Genomic DNA, 14,872 nt, shown 5'->3' with positions numbered 1-14,872 from the left:
AACATTCATTTGTTAACCGCTTAGTTAAATTAAAGTTGCTCGGTTCACACAACACAAATTGTTCCTTTTTGTTTTACGAAGAAAATTCATTTTCATCTCTAGCAGTATTTGCAATAAAGCTTGTTTTGTTCACCTAACGCGTTGGCGGTTCCGGAAACGACAAACTTTGAAGACAGCTGTGCCACCTCTAAAATTCATCACACTATTTAACAGAGGAAATATAGAAAGAGGATTGATAAATCTTGTGTTGCACTGCATTGGAAATTCACTGGAATTTAAGCGAATAGATTCCTGCTTTCGAACAGCCCTCTCTCCAGCTGCCTCTATCCCACAATGCACCCTGACTGACAATCTTTGAAAAAGCGGCGCGGCTGATTCAAGATGGCGGAGCTGGAGCAGCTGCTGGACGAGAGTGAGTAATAACAAAATTCACTGTGGTCTGAAAAACTGAGTAACATCTTCAGGCACAATTCGTCCAGCGTTAATACTTCAAATGGGTATCTCAACGTATTTTAAAGTGTGATAACAACTCGAGCACCAGGTGTTAAGGGTGTTTGTGTGACGCAAATATTTCTGGTTTAGCAATGACTAACGTTACCAGCTGCTTTTAGCTACCTAGCTAGCTGCAATCCCGACAATGAGTTTTAGCTAGGTGGTGAGTTCTTGTGTTTGCCCGTAATGTTTCTTGACTACTTAGCGAGATAATTAATTTGCAGCGTAAACATAAGACAAAGATGGATCGCTCGCTGGCTAGCTATGCACCCCACTGACAACAATTCTAGCTGGCTTTTCGAGTGGTGACTAGCTGGTGTAGTTAGCTGGTAGCTAACAACAGGAGTGTAGCTGTCGACAAGGATAATCGCCAGCGAGCTGTCCAGCCTTGAACATACACAATATTTGGGTAGCAACCCAAATAATTAGTTAGATAGCTAGATAGCATGGAATGTCTTTAGTTCGAACTAAAAACGGGCGACGATTCAACTAGCTAGATGGCTAGTTTGACTTGCTGGATTGCTTGCTTGCCAGCAGTATTCTGTTGACTAGCCGGCTTGATAGCCGATGAAAATGTAATGTACACTTCCCACCAACTTCCTATTAGCTAGCTAAAATTTTGTGACACACGTTTCCTCACATAATGTATGTTTTGTTTTTTCTAACATTCGGCTGGTATAATTGTCTATGATTGGATGTAAATTTTTAAGTGTAATGTATATGGCTTGCATATCTTGCTGTGTCCTTATGGAATCCTCAGGCAGATTGAACAGACATCTTTTGCTAGGCATTTTATTTGAAATCGTTTCTTGGTGATTGTGAAAGAAAAGTCAGTCTGTTCCAAATGAACACCGACCTTCCTGACCCTTGCAGTTTTTCAGTGCTTTCTTTGCATATGTAGGTATTGCAGATCTTTTCCCCATCAACAAGGGGACGTGGTACCTGCATAACCATTGAAACTGAGCACAGATTAGTGTTTGTAAGGCCACTCAGTCTCTGCAGCACATGACTGATGGCTTAAAGCATAGGGATAATTTGGATGCGTGTATTCAATTGACATGTTGCTGTTAAGCAGGTATATAATTGAATGGCTTCCACTGGAAATGTATAGAAGCTGCAAGTCATTCATATTTGGATGAAGAAAATTGCCACATCCCTCTTTTACCTCCTTACCTAGAGTAGAATTTCAGGCCACTCTGATATGCTATATCGGCCTGCTTGTCTCACAAAAACTGTCTTCTGCCCAGCAGCTCTAAAACGGTGATTATTGTTGTACACCCCCGCGCCCCCCAATCTGACATTATGAAAGGATTTTAATGAATGCTTGCTGTAGGGTATTTCTGCGTTACGGTGAATAACGGTCAAGTGAGTATTGAAAAGATTCTTCCTTCACCCTTCATCCAACAGCAGTTTTGTGGTCTGACTACAGTGTAAAATTGTAGGTTGTCAGCAGATTGCTCCAAACAAACATGTTGAGCAGATAAAAGCAAAGATCACGTGTGCACTCTTGGAAAGACATGTACTTACTTACACAATCACACTTATTTATGAAAAAAGGCAGACATGCATTGTAGTAGTAATACCGAATCCTCATTGTGTAGCTCTTGTCAAAACTGTTGTCACTTTCTGTTAAACAGTAATGGCTGCAGTATTACAGTTAGTCAGCCCATAAATCTATAACCTTGACTTGAGCTTTAATTCAGATGTGAGAATTGTGATGTGAGCTCCATTATCGTATTCGGCTGAGAATACTGTGGTGTTTGTATCGTGGGCTATGACTCATGCTTAATGCTTAAGGGCTGCGCTTGACCTCCAAGACTGCAAATCCTGACCGCAACCACTCTGCAGCCTCCTGATGTTTCAGCATCAAAGCTGTCAAACCTTAACTACGCTCTGCCTGCACCACGTCATGCTGCAGTCTTCACGTTTGTGTTCTGTGTGTAGGTTAACTTGCCTCAGTTAAAAGTGTCTTCCAGAGAACATGCAGAACTTGTCTTCTGATGTTGCCTAACCAATTGTATGAGGGTCAGTCTTCTGGGCACAGACTCCCATAATCTGGGCCCAGGCTTCTGTCAGGCATTCCCGCGAGCACTACACGAATAGATCCGCCCTGGAATACAAATTATTGCAGACATGGGTCATTTTTATTCTGTTCACATATGCAGAACAAGCCCCATTTTCAAGCAGTTTTGGAATGATCAAAAAGGATACTTGAAAAATGTATGCTGTTTTGGTGTCTCGTAAAGGCATTTATCTAGAGAGATGTCCATGTTGAAAAGATTGTAGGGCACCAAATGCAATGGATGAGCCCTGTATCTAACTGACTTTCTATTACCAACTAACTGTCCACTATTTCCCAGTTGTCAAATGACACACAAGGAGGTGGTCATTTCTGTGTCATTACCATGTGCATTAACACAGTTTGACTGGAAACCCTGTGTTTTGCTTTGGTCTGTCACATAGCTTCCTTGTTTTGTTACATCCAAAACCATGTTTCAGAATCAAGATTCATTCATGGAAATGTTCAGTTGTCATCTTACAGTGTATATGGATGGCTTACCTTGTTATGCTGTACCAACCTTGCCATCAATCAATTGCTAACTTGGTATGCATCTTCATAGTAAGATCTTCATATTTCTCTTGTCCGGAATCATTGCTTGCATTACTTGTAATACCAGTCTGATCCCTTTTCTCTTTTTAGGCTCATCAGCTAAAGCTCTCGTGAGTCTGAAAGGTAATGCATTGCAGATTGTTATATTTAAAATTGAATAATATTGGTTGCATGTGTTGAATGACTGATGAAAGTGTTATGAATTGAAGTTATGACCAGTTTGCGTGAAACTGATGTTGGCAGTGAGACTGTACAAAGTGCAGAGAAGGATGCATTCATAATACAGTTTACGGTCAGTGACAGGGTAGGGGAAATGAGATACCTTTAACAAATGTAGCAGGACAGGGGAGGTATTACAGGAATGCTGTTACTAAAAGTTCAATGGCGAGTTTCAGCAGATAAGGTTGTTATTGAAAGACAGCTGAATGACAGTTCATCTCTGCAACACAAATGATGTAATTTGTCCAAGATGTGGATGTTATGGATTGTACATAATTTGATTTACCACCAGTGCTGTCATCCCATTTTAATTGGATTTTTGAAAAGTAAAATAAGCTAGTGAATGTGGTGTTTCCTATTTGCACTTCGAAATGTGTCATTTTCCATACAGTAAAGGGAATACTCAGAATTGTGGACCTGTAAGACCAGGCTTGACTAGTACATTCTTATTTCTCTTTATGTGGAAATGGATTGGAGTGAGAAAAGCAAAACAGTATATGTTTCTTTATAGGTATATTGCTTGCAATATTAGTGGGATTGGTTTTTTTTTTAATAATGACAAAGTTCAAGTTTCCATTCATTTAAAGGCGATGTTGAAGGATTTGGCCTGTGTACCACCTTCTTGTATTCCAGAGGGAAGTTTGTCAAATACCTGGAATGAGAAACACAATTTACCAAAGTCTCAAAACTCCAAGGGAAGAAATAGTTTTTCGTCAATGGAAACGGTGAGACTGTTCTTTCCTTTCTCCTCTGCATGCACTCTTAAATTAATCACATCTGACCTTTAATTTTAGCTCATGCTGATCACTAAATTATTTTACATCTGTTTGAGCTTGATTATCGTCAAGATTTGCATTACTGCGAGTGATTAGAAGGGGGGTGTGTTTTGGGGGTTTGGTTAAGTGAACTGTATGAGTGAGTGTTAAAATCAGTGGTACCAACACAACTTCATCGGCTGAATATGTTCAGGCCATCTTCTCCAGGTGGTTACCACGACATGACTCTAGCTCATTCCCCAAGGTTAAAAATGCAATGCATGATTACTGTGTCGCTGGTCACTGCCAATGCACGTGTCATTGTTTGTACTGCTTGCACAGGATTTGTAAGTTCTCGCTGTTGCCGTAATTGTTTCCAGCCAACAAGAAGCTCTAAGAGGAGCCGTCTGTTCTGTGAGGAGGATGACAGGGAACTCAATTCCAGGTCTCCCAGAAGAAGCCAGAGAGTGACGACAGTACCTCAGGTAAGACTTTATCAATGTTTGTAAATTAGCAAGCTTTTGTCTTATGTTGCAGCTTTAGCCTCATAGGACAGGAGAGAATGCAATGAAAAGGAGAGGAGATAAGAGTTTGCTCTTTAAAGTGCTGTATAAATCTCCTTTTGCAAGAGAAGTTTCTTTTTTGTAGCTGTAAGGGCATAGAAATCTCAAACATGAGGGTGCAAAGTTTAAGGTCCAAATATCTGAACTCAGATATAGTATATCTCATTCTTCGTGCAAACTTAGTTGGTGAGCACTACGGTTCTGTGCGTACAGTTGCTCATGCTTTAAATCTGAGTATGAACTTTCAAAACATGCCTGACATGGCTTTGGTAATGTCTGCTTGAGTTGATATTGGAAAACTTCCTGTTACCAGGCTGATGCTTCCACGCATGCAGGTGAAGACCAAATTCGGTTTAACTCACAGGATTTCCAGTCCATTGAATCCATTTTTTCTTATTTATTTTTATTTTCTTTTTCCCCTCTCCAGTCTGGTCAGGATTGTTTAGGAATTGATTGCGGAATTGAGGATTGAGGAAAAACGTTGTTAGACTTTAGATGCTTTTAATTATAATTAGCAAAATGTGCATTGATAATGTAGAATACATTTGGAATGCTCTGAAATCTAATGACAAAATTTTGCTTTTTTGTTTCACATTTTCCCCCACAGAAATTTGCAAATGTCTCAACACCAGATAAGAAAGTTTCACAAAAGATTGGGCTGAGATTACGAAACCTCCTCAAACTGCCCAAAGCTCACAAGTGGTGCATTTATGAATGGTTTTATTCAAATATTGACAGGTAAGTTATGGCGTAGTTTTAAACAGATCGCCTTTTGTCCAAAGATCTGACATGTCCATGTTTGAGAGAATTTGTCAGTTGTACAGTGATATGGGTTTGCAGCCTTTCAGCAATCCTTGTTTTGTTCACAGGCCTTTATTTGAAGGAGACAATGACTTCTGTCTTTGTCTGAAGGAATCTTTCCCGAACTTAAAAACCAGGAAGTTAACCCGGGTTGAATGGGCAACGATCAGAAGGCTGATGGGAAAGCCCAGACGGTACAGTGCCCAATTATCTCTGTTGTATTATAGAGCATAATTTTGCCTGGAACTTGAGTGTGAATTTCTGTTACACCTTCATAAACTGTGCAGCTGTTGACAAAATCCAGGGCTGGGTTTGTATTGCGTATTTCGGCTCATGGTTATAAGAGGCTTCGCTAACAAACCGTGGCGGTGAAAATGTCTCTCGGTGAGTGCTGGTGTCACATTTAACACCCCCTGCTCCCCCCCCCCCCAGGTGTTCATCAGCCTTCTTCGCAGAGGAGCGATCAGCGCTGAAGCAGAAGAGGCAGAAGATGCGGTTGCTGCAGCAGAGGAAGTTCACAGATGTGTCACACTGCAAAGACCTGCCGGAGGAGATCCCGCTCCCTTTAGTCATAGGAACCAAAGTGACTGGTGAGTGCAGGCTGCAGGTACATGCAAAATCAGGATCAAGGCAATGTGTGGGTTTCAGGTTAAAAAAAAAATTCTTTAGTGGTTCAGTAGTTTTAAGCTATTTCCAGGTAAAGATGAGCAACCATGTTTTTTTTTTCCCCACGTCTCTCACAGCATTTGCGGAATTTATAAATAAACTGGAGTGAGAGGTTTTTTTGTCAAAGAAGTTGAATGTTAAATTCTTTCTTGTAACAGTCCGTAGCATGAAGATTATGTTTGGTAAATGTACATGCTTGTGAATTTTGGTAGCTCTTGTTCAGAAGTTATAATGCAATTTGTTTGAGGGTTTTTGAAACTAAAGCCCATATTAGTTTAGCAATTTCCCATCGTAGTCCTCCAGTTGTAATCCGTCCATGACATGTTTTGTCTGTTACAGCTCGTCTGAGGGGAGTCCATGATGGCTTATTCACAGGACAGATCGATGCAGTGGACACAAGTGCGGCCACCTACAGAGTAACCTTCGACAGAAACGGCTTGGGAACACACACTGTTCCTGACTATGAAGTTCTTGTGAGTCAGGCTTATATTCTCAAGTCTGTCACCCTGCAATGTAGATTTGTTGGTTTAATACCATTTTTTCCAGAAAACGGTATATGTCGCACTGTGGACCACTCAGCTGGTTCTTATGTTCTGTCCATTTTCCCGCAGAGCAACGAACCCCACGAAACGATGCCCATCTCCGCGTTTGCCCAGAAGCAGAGGCCCTCTCGGTTCCAAGCCCTCATGACCCCCCCTCGTGTGCCTTACCCCCCGTCAGCCCAACCTCCCATGATGGTACCCGGGGCCAGCTTTCTGCCTAACGTTTAAATCATTCTCCTGGCTCTTTATAAAACACAGTGTATAGTAATTTAAGAAATTGGAAAGAAATGTGTTTGATTACCTTGGTCTAGAATGCATGCTTACTTCATACAAAAAAGCTTCTGTACAAATTATCCAGGCTTACATTAAATAATGTCTCATACGTGTGCCTTACTCATTGAAAAAATGTGAATTCTGTAACCTGTTTTTCATGTCCGCTGTAGGGCAGCGATCCTTTGCTGGGTCAGTCACCGTGGAAGAATAAGCTGTCAGGCACAGAGGGTGATACGCTGGGTGGCTTCCCTGTCAAATTCCTTGTACAAGTTGTAAGTCTCACTTCCTTCAGCCTAAGTTTCATAATCAGCTTGGTAGGTCTTTTCATTTCCTTGACTCACTGTGTGAACACCTTCCCTTCCAGACAAGATTATCGAAAATTCTCATGATTAAGAAAGAACACATTAAGCAGCTGAAGGAAATGAACACTGAAGCTGAAAAACTGGTGAGATGATTTCGCCCCCCCCCCACCACACACACACACCACCACCACCACCACCACCACCACACATACCACTTGTTACTAGAACCCTTGGCAAATACAAATGGAGGACCTGTTTTTTTTTTTTTTTTTTTTTTTCTCCAGTGATTAGAATTGTACTACAAATTTCTTACACGGACTGTGTGTGGGAGGTAGTTATTTTACTGTAGTGCATCTAATTCTCAAACTATAAAGCCATGCTGTCACCCTCAGTAGCTGTTATCTTAAATAATCTTAATTAAGTATCTTAAATGCCCATTGTTGTGTTATGTTTGAGCCCTAAAAAACAATCTTGAGACTCACTGTAACCTTAAAGGGACAAATTGTTGCTGCCAATGGAGTGCTGCCGTAGTTAATGCAGGGCCACATGACGGCTTGTTTGGTACCTGATGAGCTGTCCATCATTAACGGCATGAGGAAATGAATCTGACTTGTGCAAGTGAAGAATGAGTCAACATTCATGTCAGGAGCTTTGGTGGAACCCCGCTGTTTTTGCTGAAAGTGATCTAATGCTGCAACGTTGCCTTCGGGTAGAAATCCTACTCGATGCCCATAGGGTTTGAGTTTCAGAAGAGGTATGCCACCATCGTGTTGGACCTGGAGCAGCTGAATAAGGACCTGAACAAGGTCTTGCATGAGGTGCAGCAGTACTGCTATGAGGTAAGGAACTGCGAGGTGGCACTCCCCTTAAAACAAGCGGGTAAGGTAATCTGTTTCTAGGTGATGACATGAAATTGTGTGAAGTGATTCTCATATTTTATGCATATTTCAATTCTGACAGTGCAGTTTATTAATTTAATAAGCGGGGCAAGTCATGGTCCCACACGCGTTTATAGGTGTGGAAATTGAATTTACTCAAAATGCTAATTATTTTCTAGGTTTTGCTGCTGTTATAACGGAACATGAACAAATATAACTTGATAGAAAAGAAACGTCGGTTTCAGGGTCTGCTACCCGTGCGACTTTGGTCTGTTTCTGAGGCGGGTCTCCTGTGCTCTCCCCAGCTGGCTCCCGAGCAGGGCATGCAGCCGGCCGACCAGCCCACAGACCTGCGGCGCCGCTGTGAGGAGGAGGCCCAGGAGATGGTGAGGCAGGCCAACACCCTCCCCAGCGGCCAGCGCTGCGTGCACAGCGAGAGCCTGACCGACCTCATCTCCGGCCTCACCGCCCTGCTGCTGCAGATCAAGGCAAGCCGCTCGCCCACAGACACATGCAGCACAAGCATTTAATGCTTTGTGCAGTCTGATCAGGGCTGAAAATGCAGTTACGTTTGGGTATTTCTGGACATGGGCAAGGTTCAACTCAGTCAATAGCCCATTAGGCTTATTAGATTTTTGATAAATAAGAACTTTATTAGTACAATATATTTATACAAATGATACTGTTACTAATATCGTGCTCTTCATTTATAACTTCCTTAGTACAGTTATCATTGCTTAAATTAGAGCAATAAGCATGCTGTACCTAAAAAGCAATGGCCAAACGCAGGCGTGTTAATAACATGGTTCTAATTTATGGAGTGCCATTGTTATTACACCACCCAGCCAGCAGATGCAGTCATGATATTCTGGCACATGTAGTAATGTACATGTAATTTCATTCCGCTACAGCGACGTACTAAATAATGCACTGTACATGTTGTTGTAGCATATTTGTAAAATCGTTCTCACTGCTTTGCACTGTATCCCAACCTCTTTCCTCGTTTTAGGCTGTGTACCCTCAGGCTACAAAATGAGGAAATGAGCAGTGTGAGTTAATTGAGTGATGTTGTAGATGAGCGGAATTTCAATAATGATTTGTCTTTCCTTTTCAGTGTTTGGCAGAAGGAAGTGACTTGAATTCATTTGAATTTAAATCATTAACGGACTCTTTAAATGACATCAAGAATTCAATAGACAGTTCAAACCTCAGGTAAGAATTCACCCATATGCTCTCTGCTCTGATTACATGTGCCCTCCTCCTCCTACAGAGATTTTTTTGGCAGGAAATTGTAGGGCGTGTTGAAGTTTTATCCAGATATGCAGTTTGGTAGCCAAGTAACCTGATTTATCACAAACACCTGTTAACAGAGTAGATTTTGTGTGTTGCGCCAGTAATTTCTTTTGAATTTTAGTAATGCTGAGGTCAGTACAGATTTTATTAGCCTTGTCTGCATGCATTTTGTGAATCTTATTTGTTTCCTTTTATCAACTTCCACCGATGAATTAAAAATCTTGATGTTTTTCTCCAGCTGTTTTCAGAACAATGTGGAGATCCACGTGGCCCACATTCAGAGTGGCTTGAGTCAGATGGGAAACCTTCATGCCTTCGCTGCCAACAACACCAACAGAGTCTGAGGTTTTAGAGCCCCTTCAGTATTGTACAGTACAAGTCGAAAAATATGTTTATTGTATATATTTTCTATCAAAACCAGTATTTAAATATATGTCCATCAAAAAACAGATGAAGTATCAGTCTCATACACACCTCTGGTTTACTAATTTGGCAGATTTTGGGGTCCCCATGCTGTTTTAATGGCACGTCCAGCACTGAATCCTCTGTCCATTTTTGGGAATATTTATTTACTGCCCCTTTTTTCATGTACATTTCATATTCCCAGAGAAATATCCTATGTTTATTATCAATGTCAATGGGTGGCTGGATCAGAGTTTACAAGGTTTTTTTTTTCCCTAGTTGCAAAGCAGTTTTTTTTCTGTCTGCTCACATGGGTCACCATTTAACCCTAGCACCAGTTATACCAAGACTGTTTATAGAAGGAGAGGGCACACAGCCCAGACCTTTTCACCTGTGTTTGACCTTGCTCGTACTTCTCTAGTATGTGTGAGTTGCTCCCTCTAAAAGTTCATGCAGTGGACTGAGGACGTCTCTGGAGGTCCCTTAAACTGAACATCTTTGTTTTATGAATGGGCGCGGTAGACTCTCGCACGGATGCCTGAATCCAACATATCAATCAGACAGGCTATCGTTCAGCGGGAATGGCAAAATGCTACCAGCTACCAGAATGTGGCGGGGGAAATTACCGTCTGGCTCTCTCTCCTTGGTTTCACCCACTTATGTCACCTGAGTTCTCCTGTACGTTTAATTCTTAGATTCAGTCCGTTGTAGAAAAGGATTTTGAATGTTGAGTCTTTTTTGGCAGCTGAAAGATTCTCATCAGAGCGCAAATGTTTCTTCAGATCCTCTTCAATGTACACGTCACTTGTCTGCCTAAAGGGACACTGAGCATTAACTGACGTCCGTTATTTTTTTTTCCCCCTGTGAGGTGGGCTGCATGCCTTTGAGAAGTGATAGCTGGCTAATTTGCTGAACAAGGTTTTGGGCAAAAATATTACCTTCAGGTGAGGATTTCTGCCTTCCTGATGAAAGAAATGGCCAGTGATGCTCTGCACTGAACAGAATATGAGGTGCAAATAGCTGTATTAGAGCATCACCTAGTTGAAACAAGCATGTTGATATCTAGTGCCAAACAGGGCTTCATGCTGCTTCTTCATAATGTGCATTATTCAAGAGTTTGTTCATGTTAGATGTTTGATTTGAGTAACCTGTATAAAATTTAAACATTATTCTACAGAATTGCAAGACATGGACACATTCTGTATGGTTTTGAACATTCTATCTGTTGCTATGCAGCCTCTTCATAGAGGGATGTATGCAGCAAAATGTATCCAGCGGAAGACACATTTTTTGTAGTTTAATATTTTCCTGTTGCGGCATATATGGCAAGACCCTTCTCATTTTAAACTTTTCCAAGAACACAATTTGTAGTGATTTTGTGTAATTAAAAAATGTAAAGGCAATTATCTTTGAAGAGCATGTAGGGTTTATTGTAGAAGTGTTTCAGGAAACCTCTAGAGTTTAGAGGTGACTTTTTTACTTTTCTGTAAGAATACTGATGAGATTTTTATCCTCTGTTTTTATAAGGTTATCTCTTTGCTATTTTTCTAAAGCAGAGTTGTTTATTCACCTTGACAAACGCTATCTGTTCGGCACATTTATGGATGACTGCCCCCTCCGCTATTTTTTTGCTTCTGTAAATACCTGAAATGTAGGTAGTAAATACACCCCCATTTTACTTGCAGATAACTTGCAGCTATTGTATATATTACATCACTGACATCTTCTTAACCTTAAAATTAAACACAAGTGCAAAATGTAATGACTATTTATAATTGTTGATTTCACTGGGTGGCTATGTAAGCATTGGAACATTCTAGCGATACTTAAATGTGTATTTGTAAGTATTTTTCCTGCAGTTATTTTAATTAAAAACTCTCTTCAAACAAATACGCTGTACGTTGTCGGTGTGTACCAGTTATCAGTATCATGCGCTATATCTGTAGGCTCTTTAAATTTAACCCTGATGAACTCGACAGAAGCGGACCACAATATTGACGGAGCAAGATTTTTAATTTAAAGCATTCCGCGGCGGGCACACACAAAATACAAATTTACAAATCACCTTTACTCAACGAGCTTTGAAACATGCTTTTTAAATACAATAAATAAAATGCAAATTTGAAATGAGAAGAGAATAACATTTGCGTTAAGCGGCAGTATAGCTCTATTTTAACTATTTACACAATTACGTAATTATTACAAGAAGGCACTAAATCCCGAGATGGCTCCACTCTCCCAGTCAGAATCGGAATCCGAAAACTTCTCCCTCGGCTCGGCGTCACGGATTGGAGAGAAATGTCCGAAACTGTCGGGCTTACTCTTAACGTGCAGGTGTTGAACAGGACACAATACTTGTTTAGGCGAAGACCTGCTGAAATTTGTCGGTGAAGGTATGGGAGGAATCACCACTTTCATCTCTGGCCCAATGGTTTTATTAGGAGGGAAGTTGTCATATTCCACCAGAACATGTTTCGGTGCTTTGCCAACGTTGCTTTGGGACAGATTCTGCGATTTCATAAGGTGCTCCCTCTCCCTAGGGTAATGGATCACCCTGCCGCTGGGTCCCGCGATGCCCGTGTGATTATCTCGCTCTCCCTGACAAACCTTTCCGTCAGTCGTCGCATCGAAAGTGCCAGACACGGCGGGATGTCCATAACCGGTGCTTTTCTTTGGTTGGTTTGCCTTGGCGTGCGATTCCTCCGTCGTGTTATTCAGTGGTGATCTGAAGTCGTTTCCCAGTGTAAAGTTGGCCATGCCCTGCATTTCAAGCGGCATCCGGTTTTGAAGCTGGGCGAACGCGGTGAACTGGCCGCTGACAACGTGGCTCGGTTTCATCGAGGCAGGAGGCCCTGTTTGCCGTCGGGATTTGGCGCGTCTGTTTTGGAACCACACCTGTAAATTATTTACAATGTTAAATCGAATCATGATAGCAAAACCAAGAAAGAAGTTGAACACAGGTGAGATGTTAAAATTGTGTCGTCATATTAAGGATTAGCCTACTGCAGCCTATTTTCCCTTATGGATCTCTATAAACTTGCCTAGCAAGTTCCTGGTGTTAATAATAACCAGCAATACATTCTAATGAACATACATTTGAATTACATTTTTCTGAACAACCGCCAACAGGCCTAACGTCCTTACCTGAATCCTGGATTCTGGCAGACCCGTTAGCGCTTCGAGCTTTTCCCGAAGGTAGATGTCCGGATACATGGTATCGGAGTACACCTTTTCCAGTACTTCAATCTGTTGCTGAGTAAAATTGGTCCTCTTCCTCCGATGGGTTAGAAGAGCCATGCTATCCGCCCTCTGACATGCAGAGTTAGCCGAGTTGTAATAACTCGCTCCGTTGGCCACACCACTGAATTCTGTGAGAATTGAGAGAAATAATCCGTTATTTTCTTCTAAATAATCATTTTACTACAAAGCAAATGGTCTAATTGAAATGCAGTTCTCAACAATTGCTTAAAAGTTATGAAAACATATATAAACAGTTAGTCCACCTGTATATCAATGCAGGTAGGCTACTAACCTATTAGATGCATGTTTCCCCGTCTCTCCGGATTCCCTTCTGAAAACATCTGGAATTGCATCGCCGAGTTTCCGACTGGCATTTTGCCGTGAACAGCAGACATCCTAGTTGTTCGTCCTCTGTTTTGAGTTGCATCTGGTGCATTCCCCATTATATAGTACATCACGTCTGGGTGATCAAAGTTGGTGGAGAAGTGTGAACGCGCGGTGATTTACTTCGACTGGCACCGAAATAACAGTGCTGATGCCTTCAGACGCGATTGTTCCCAACCCGTCTGATGGGTAGGATGTGTGAAGTTAAGGCCCTCATCGTTGGCCGACATGCTGTTTGCTCTAACGGGTATAATGGGATCCCCACGGCAATACACATTGATAGAAAAACATTTTCATCTTTGACAGCTTCCTCCGAGGACATCCTGAAAGGAAAATGCACGTTTGCCACAATAATGCACAAACCTTAGCCGAATGTGCTTTCTTTTTATATGGAATTAAACTAGAATTCTACATAAATTCTATGTATGAATTAATATTTTATATAGTGTAGTTTAATTTTATTGAAATGATAAATGTTTTAATGTGACAGGTCTAAAATTGGCTACACATCTTCTTAACAATCACTAAGACTTTAAAATAAATGAAAGTAGTGATGACCACATGCACTGATTGTTACTTTTCCCAATCCTTAAATTTACCAGGAAAATTGAATACCAGTGTATGCTTTATAATCACTAAGTGTTTTTTCAAATATTTATTCATGTTTCATTTGAAATAAAACCTTTAAACATCTGTTGCAGCATACATACATAGCTGGAAAATTGTGCTCATGCCTTTAATAAACATAACCAGAGCCCAAGAGAAGAAATAATGGCAAAAATAAACACAGGCAAAATACTTAAAAAAAACATTCATACTTAAAAAAAATATTTGTAATTAAGTTCTGTTGTTGTATCGCACAATATTAATACATCTACTGTATTGCACAAGGTTGTTTTTTGGCTTTTTTTTACTTTTATGACATTCAATCATCAATGTTTTAAATACCACACCTTTTGTAGTTCAGACGTTTTGTGATTACTCAGAACTTAAGTAATCAAAATGAATCATCTTTACCAACAACAAAGTCATCCCAATACACAAACCCCAGTTCAAAGCTCCTTGTCAGGAACATCCTGGATCAATGACCGGTCTCCGCCCAGAACCCAGGGAGTAAGTTGGAGATGTCAGCATCCAGACACAAGTTCACACACACAGACGTGAGTGTAATGCATTGTTCTGAGATGGGGGGGTCATCACACAAGATCCAAGTGTTTGTCAGTGAAGCTCTCTCATGTTCACCATCATCAATGTTTATGGTGCTTTGCAAATCCTTTCTACCTATTTAGCACTTTCTTTCTTGTATTAGACAATTCACATTAATGACCAAGTATTTTGGATGCTGGAGCAATTTGACTGTGAGACCTTGGTCAGGGGTACAACAAAGTTTCCAAACGTATGTCCCAACCAGTGCTTATCCACAAATGTATATCCGTGTCCTTATTAGTTAG

The 14,872-nt window shown here is 40.9% G+C and overlaps 2 protein-coding genes across 2 annotated transcripts; one reads left to right on the top strand and one right to left on the bottom strand.

The window, feature by feature from the left end:
• Positions 1-353: 353 nt before the first annotated feature.
• LOC118792165 (protein lin-9 homolog) lies at positions 354-10,022 on the top strand. The gene is made up of 15 exons (XM_036549912.1): positions 354-412; positions 3,194-3,226; positions 3,956-4,047; positions 4,458-4,562; positions 5,248-5,378; positions 5,510-5,635; positions 5,874-6,031; positions 6,447-6,580; positions 6,719-6,844; positions 7,093-7,194; positions 7,287-7,367; positions 7,938-8,063; positions 8,408-8,590; positions 9,217-9,314; positions 9,634-10,022. Exons 1-15 carry the CDS (start codon positions 382-384, stop codon positions 9,737-9,739), a joined length of 1,632 nt encoding a protein of 543 aa, XP_036405805.1. The 5' UTR covers positions 354-381; the 3' UTR covers positions 9,740-10,022.
• A 1,974-nt stretch (positions 10,023-11,996) lies between these two features.
• Positions 11,997-13,651, bottom strand: LOC118792453 (paired box protein Pax-6-like). The gene is made up of 4 exons (XM_036550307.1): positions 13,600-13,651; positions 12,942-13,165; positions 12,405-12,692; positions 11,997-12,323 (listed from the first exon to the last, which is right to left on the bottom strand). The coding sequence occupies exons 1-4, from the start codon at positions 13,649-13,651 to the stop codon at positions 11,997-11,999; spliced, it is 891 nt and encodes a 296-aa protein (XP_036406200.1).
• Between the last annotated feature and the right edge of the window lie 1,221 nt (positions 13,652-14,872).

This window comes from Megalops cyprinoides, chromosome 17 (assembly GCF_013368585.1).
Source record: "Megalops cyprinoides isolate fMegCyp1 chromosome 17, fMegCyp1.pri, whole genome shotgun sequence".
In the NCBI taxonomy this organism is placed as follows: Eukaryota; Metazoa; Chordata; class Actinopteri; order Elopiformes; family Megalopidae; genus Megalops; species Megalops cyprinoides.
This window is presented reverse-complemented; position numbering and strand designations above follow the sequence as displayed.

Bases quoted from the DNA above. Each gene is read 5' to 3' on its own strand.
- LOC118792453 (XM_036550307.1), bottom strand. From the start codon at position 13,651: ATGTCGGCCAACGATGAGGGCCTTAACTTCACACATCCTACCCATCAG. The intron at 13,166-13,599 runs GTTGGGAACAAT...CAATTCTCACAG, and splicing joins ACATCCTACCCATCAGACGG to AATTCAGTGGTGTGGCCAAC. The intron at 12,324-12,404 runs GTTTGTCAGGGA...AGGGAGAGGGAG, and splicing joins ATGCGACGACTGACGGAAAG to CACCTTATGAAATCGCAGAA.
- LOC118792165 (XM_036549912.1), top strand. From the start codon at position 382: ATGGCGGAGCTGGAGCAGCTGCTGGACGAGA. The intron at 8,064-8,407 runs GTAAGGAACTGC...TGCTCTCCCCAG, and splicing joins TGCAGCAGTACTGCTATGAG to CTGGCTCCCGAGCAGGGCAT. The intron at 8,591-9,216 runs GCAAGCCGCTCG...TTTCCTTTTCAG, and splicing joins CCCTGCTGCTGCAGATCAAG to TGTTTGGCAGAAGGAAGTGA.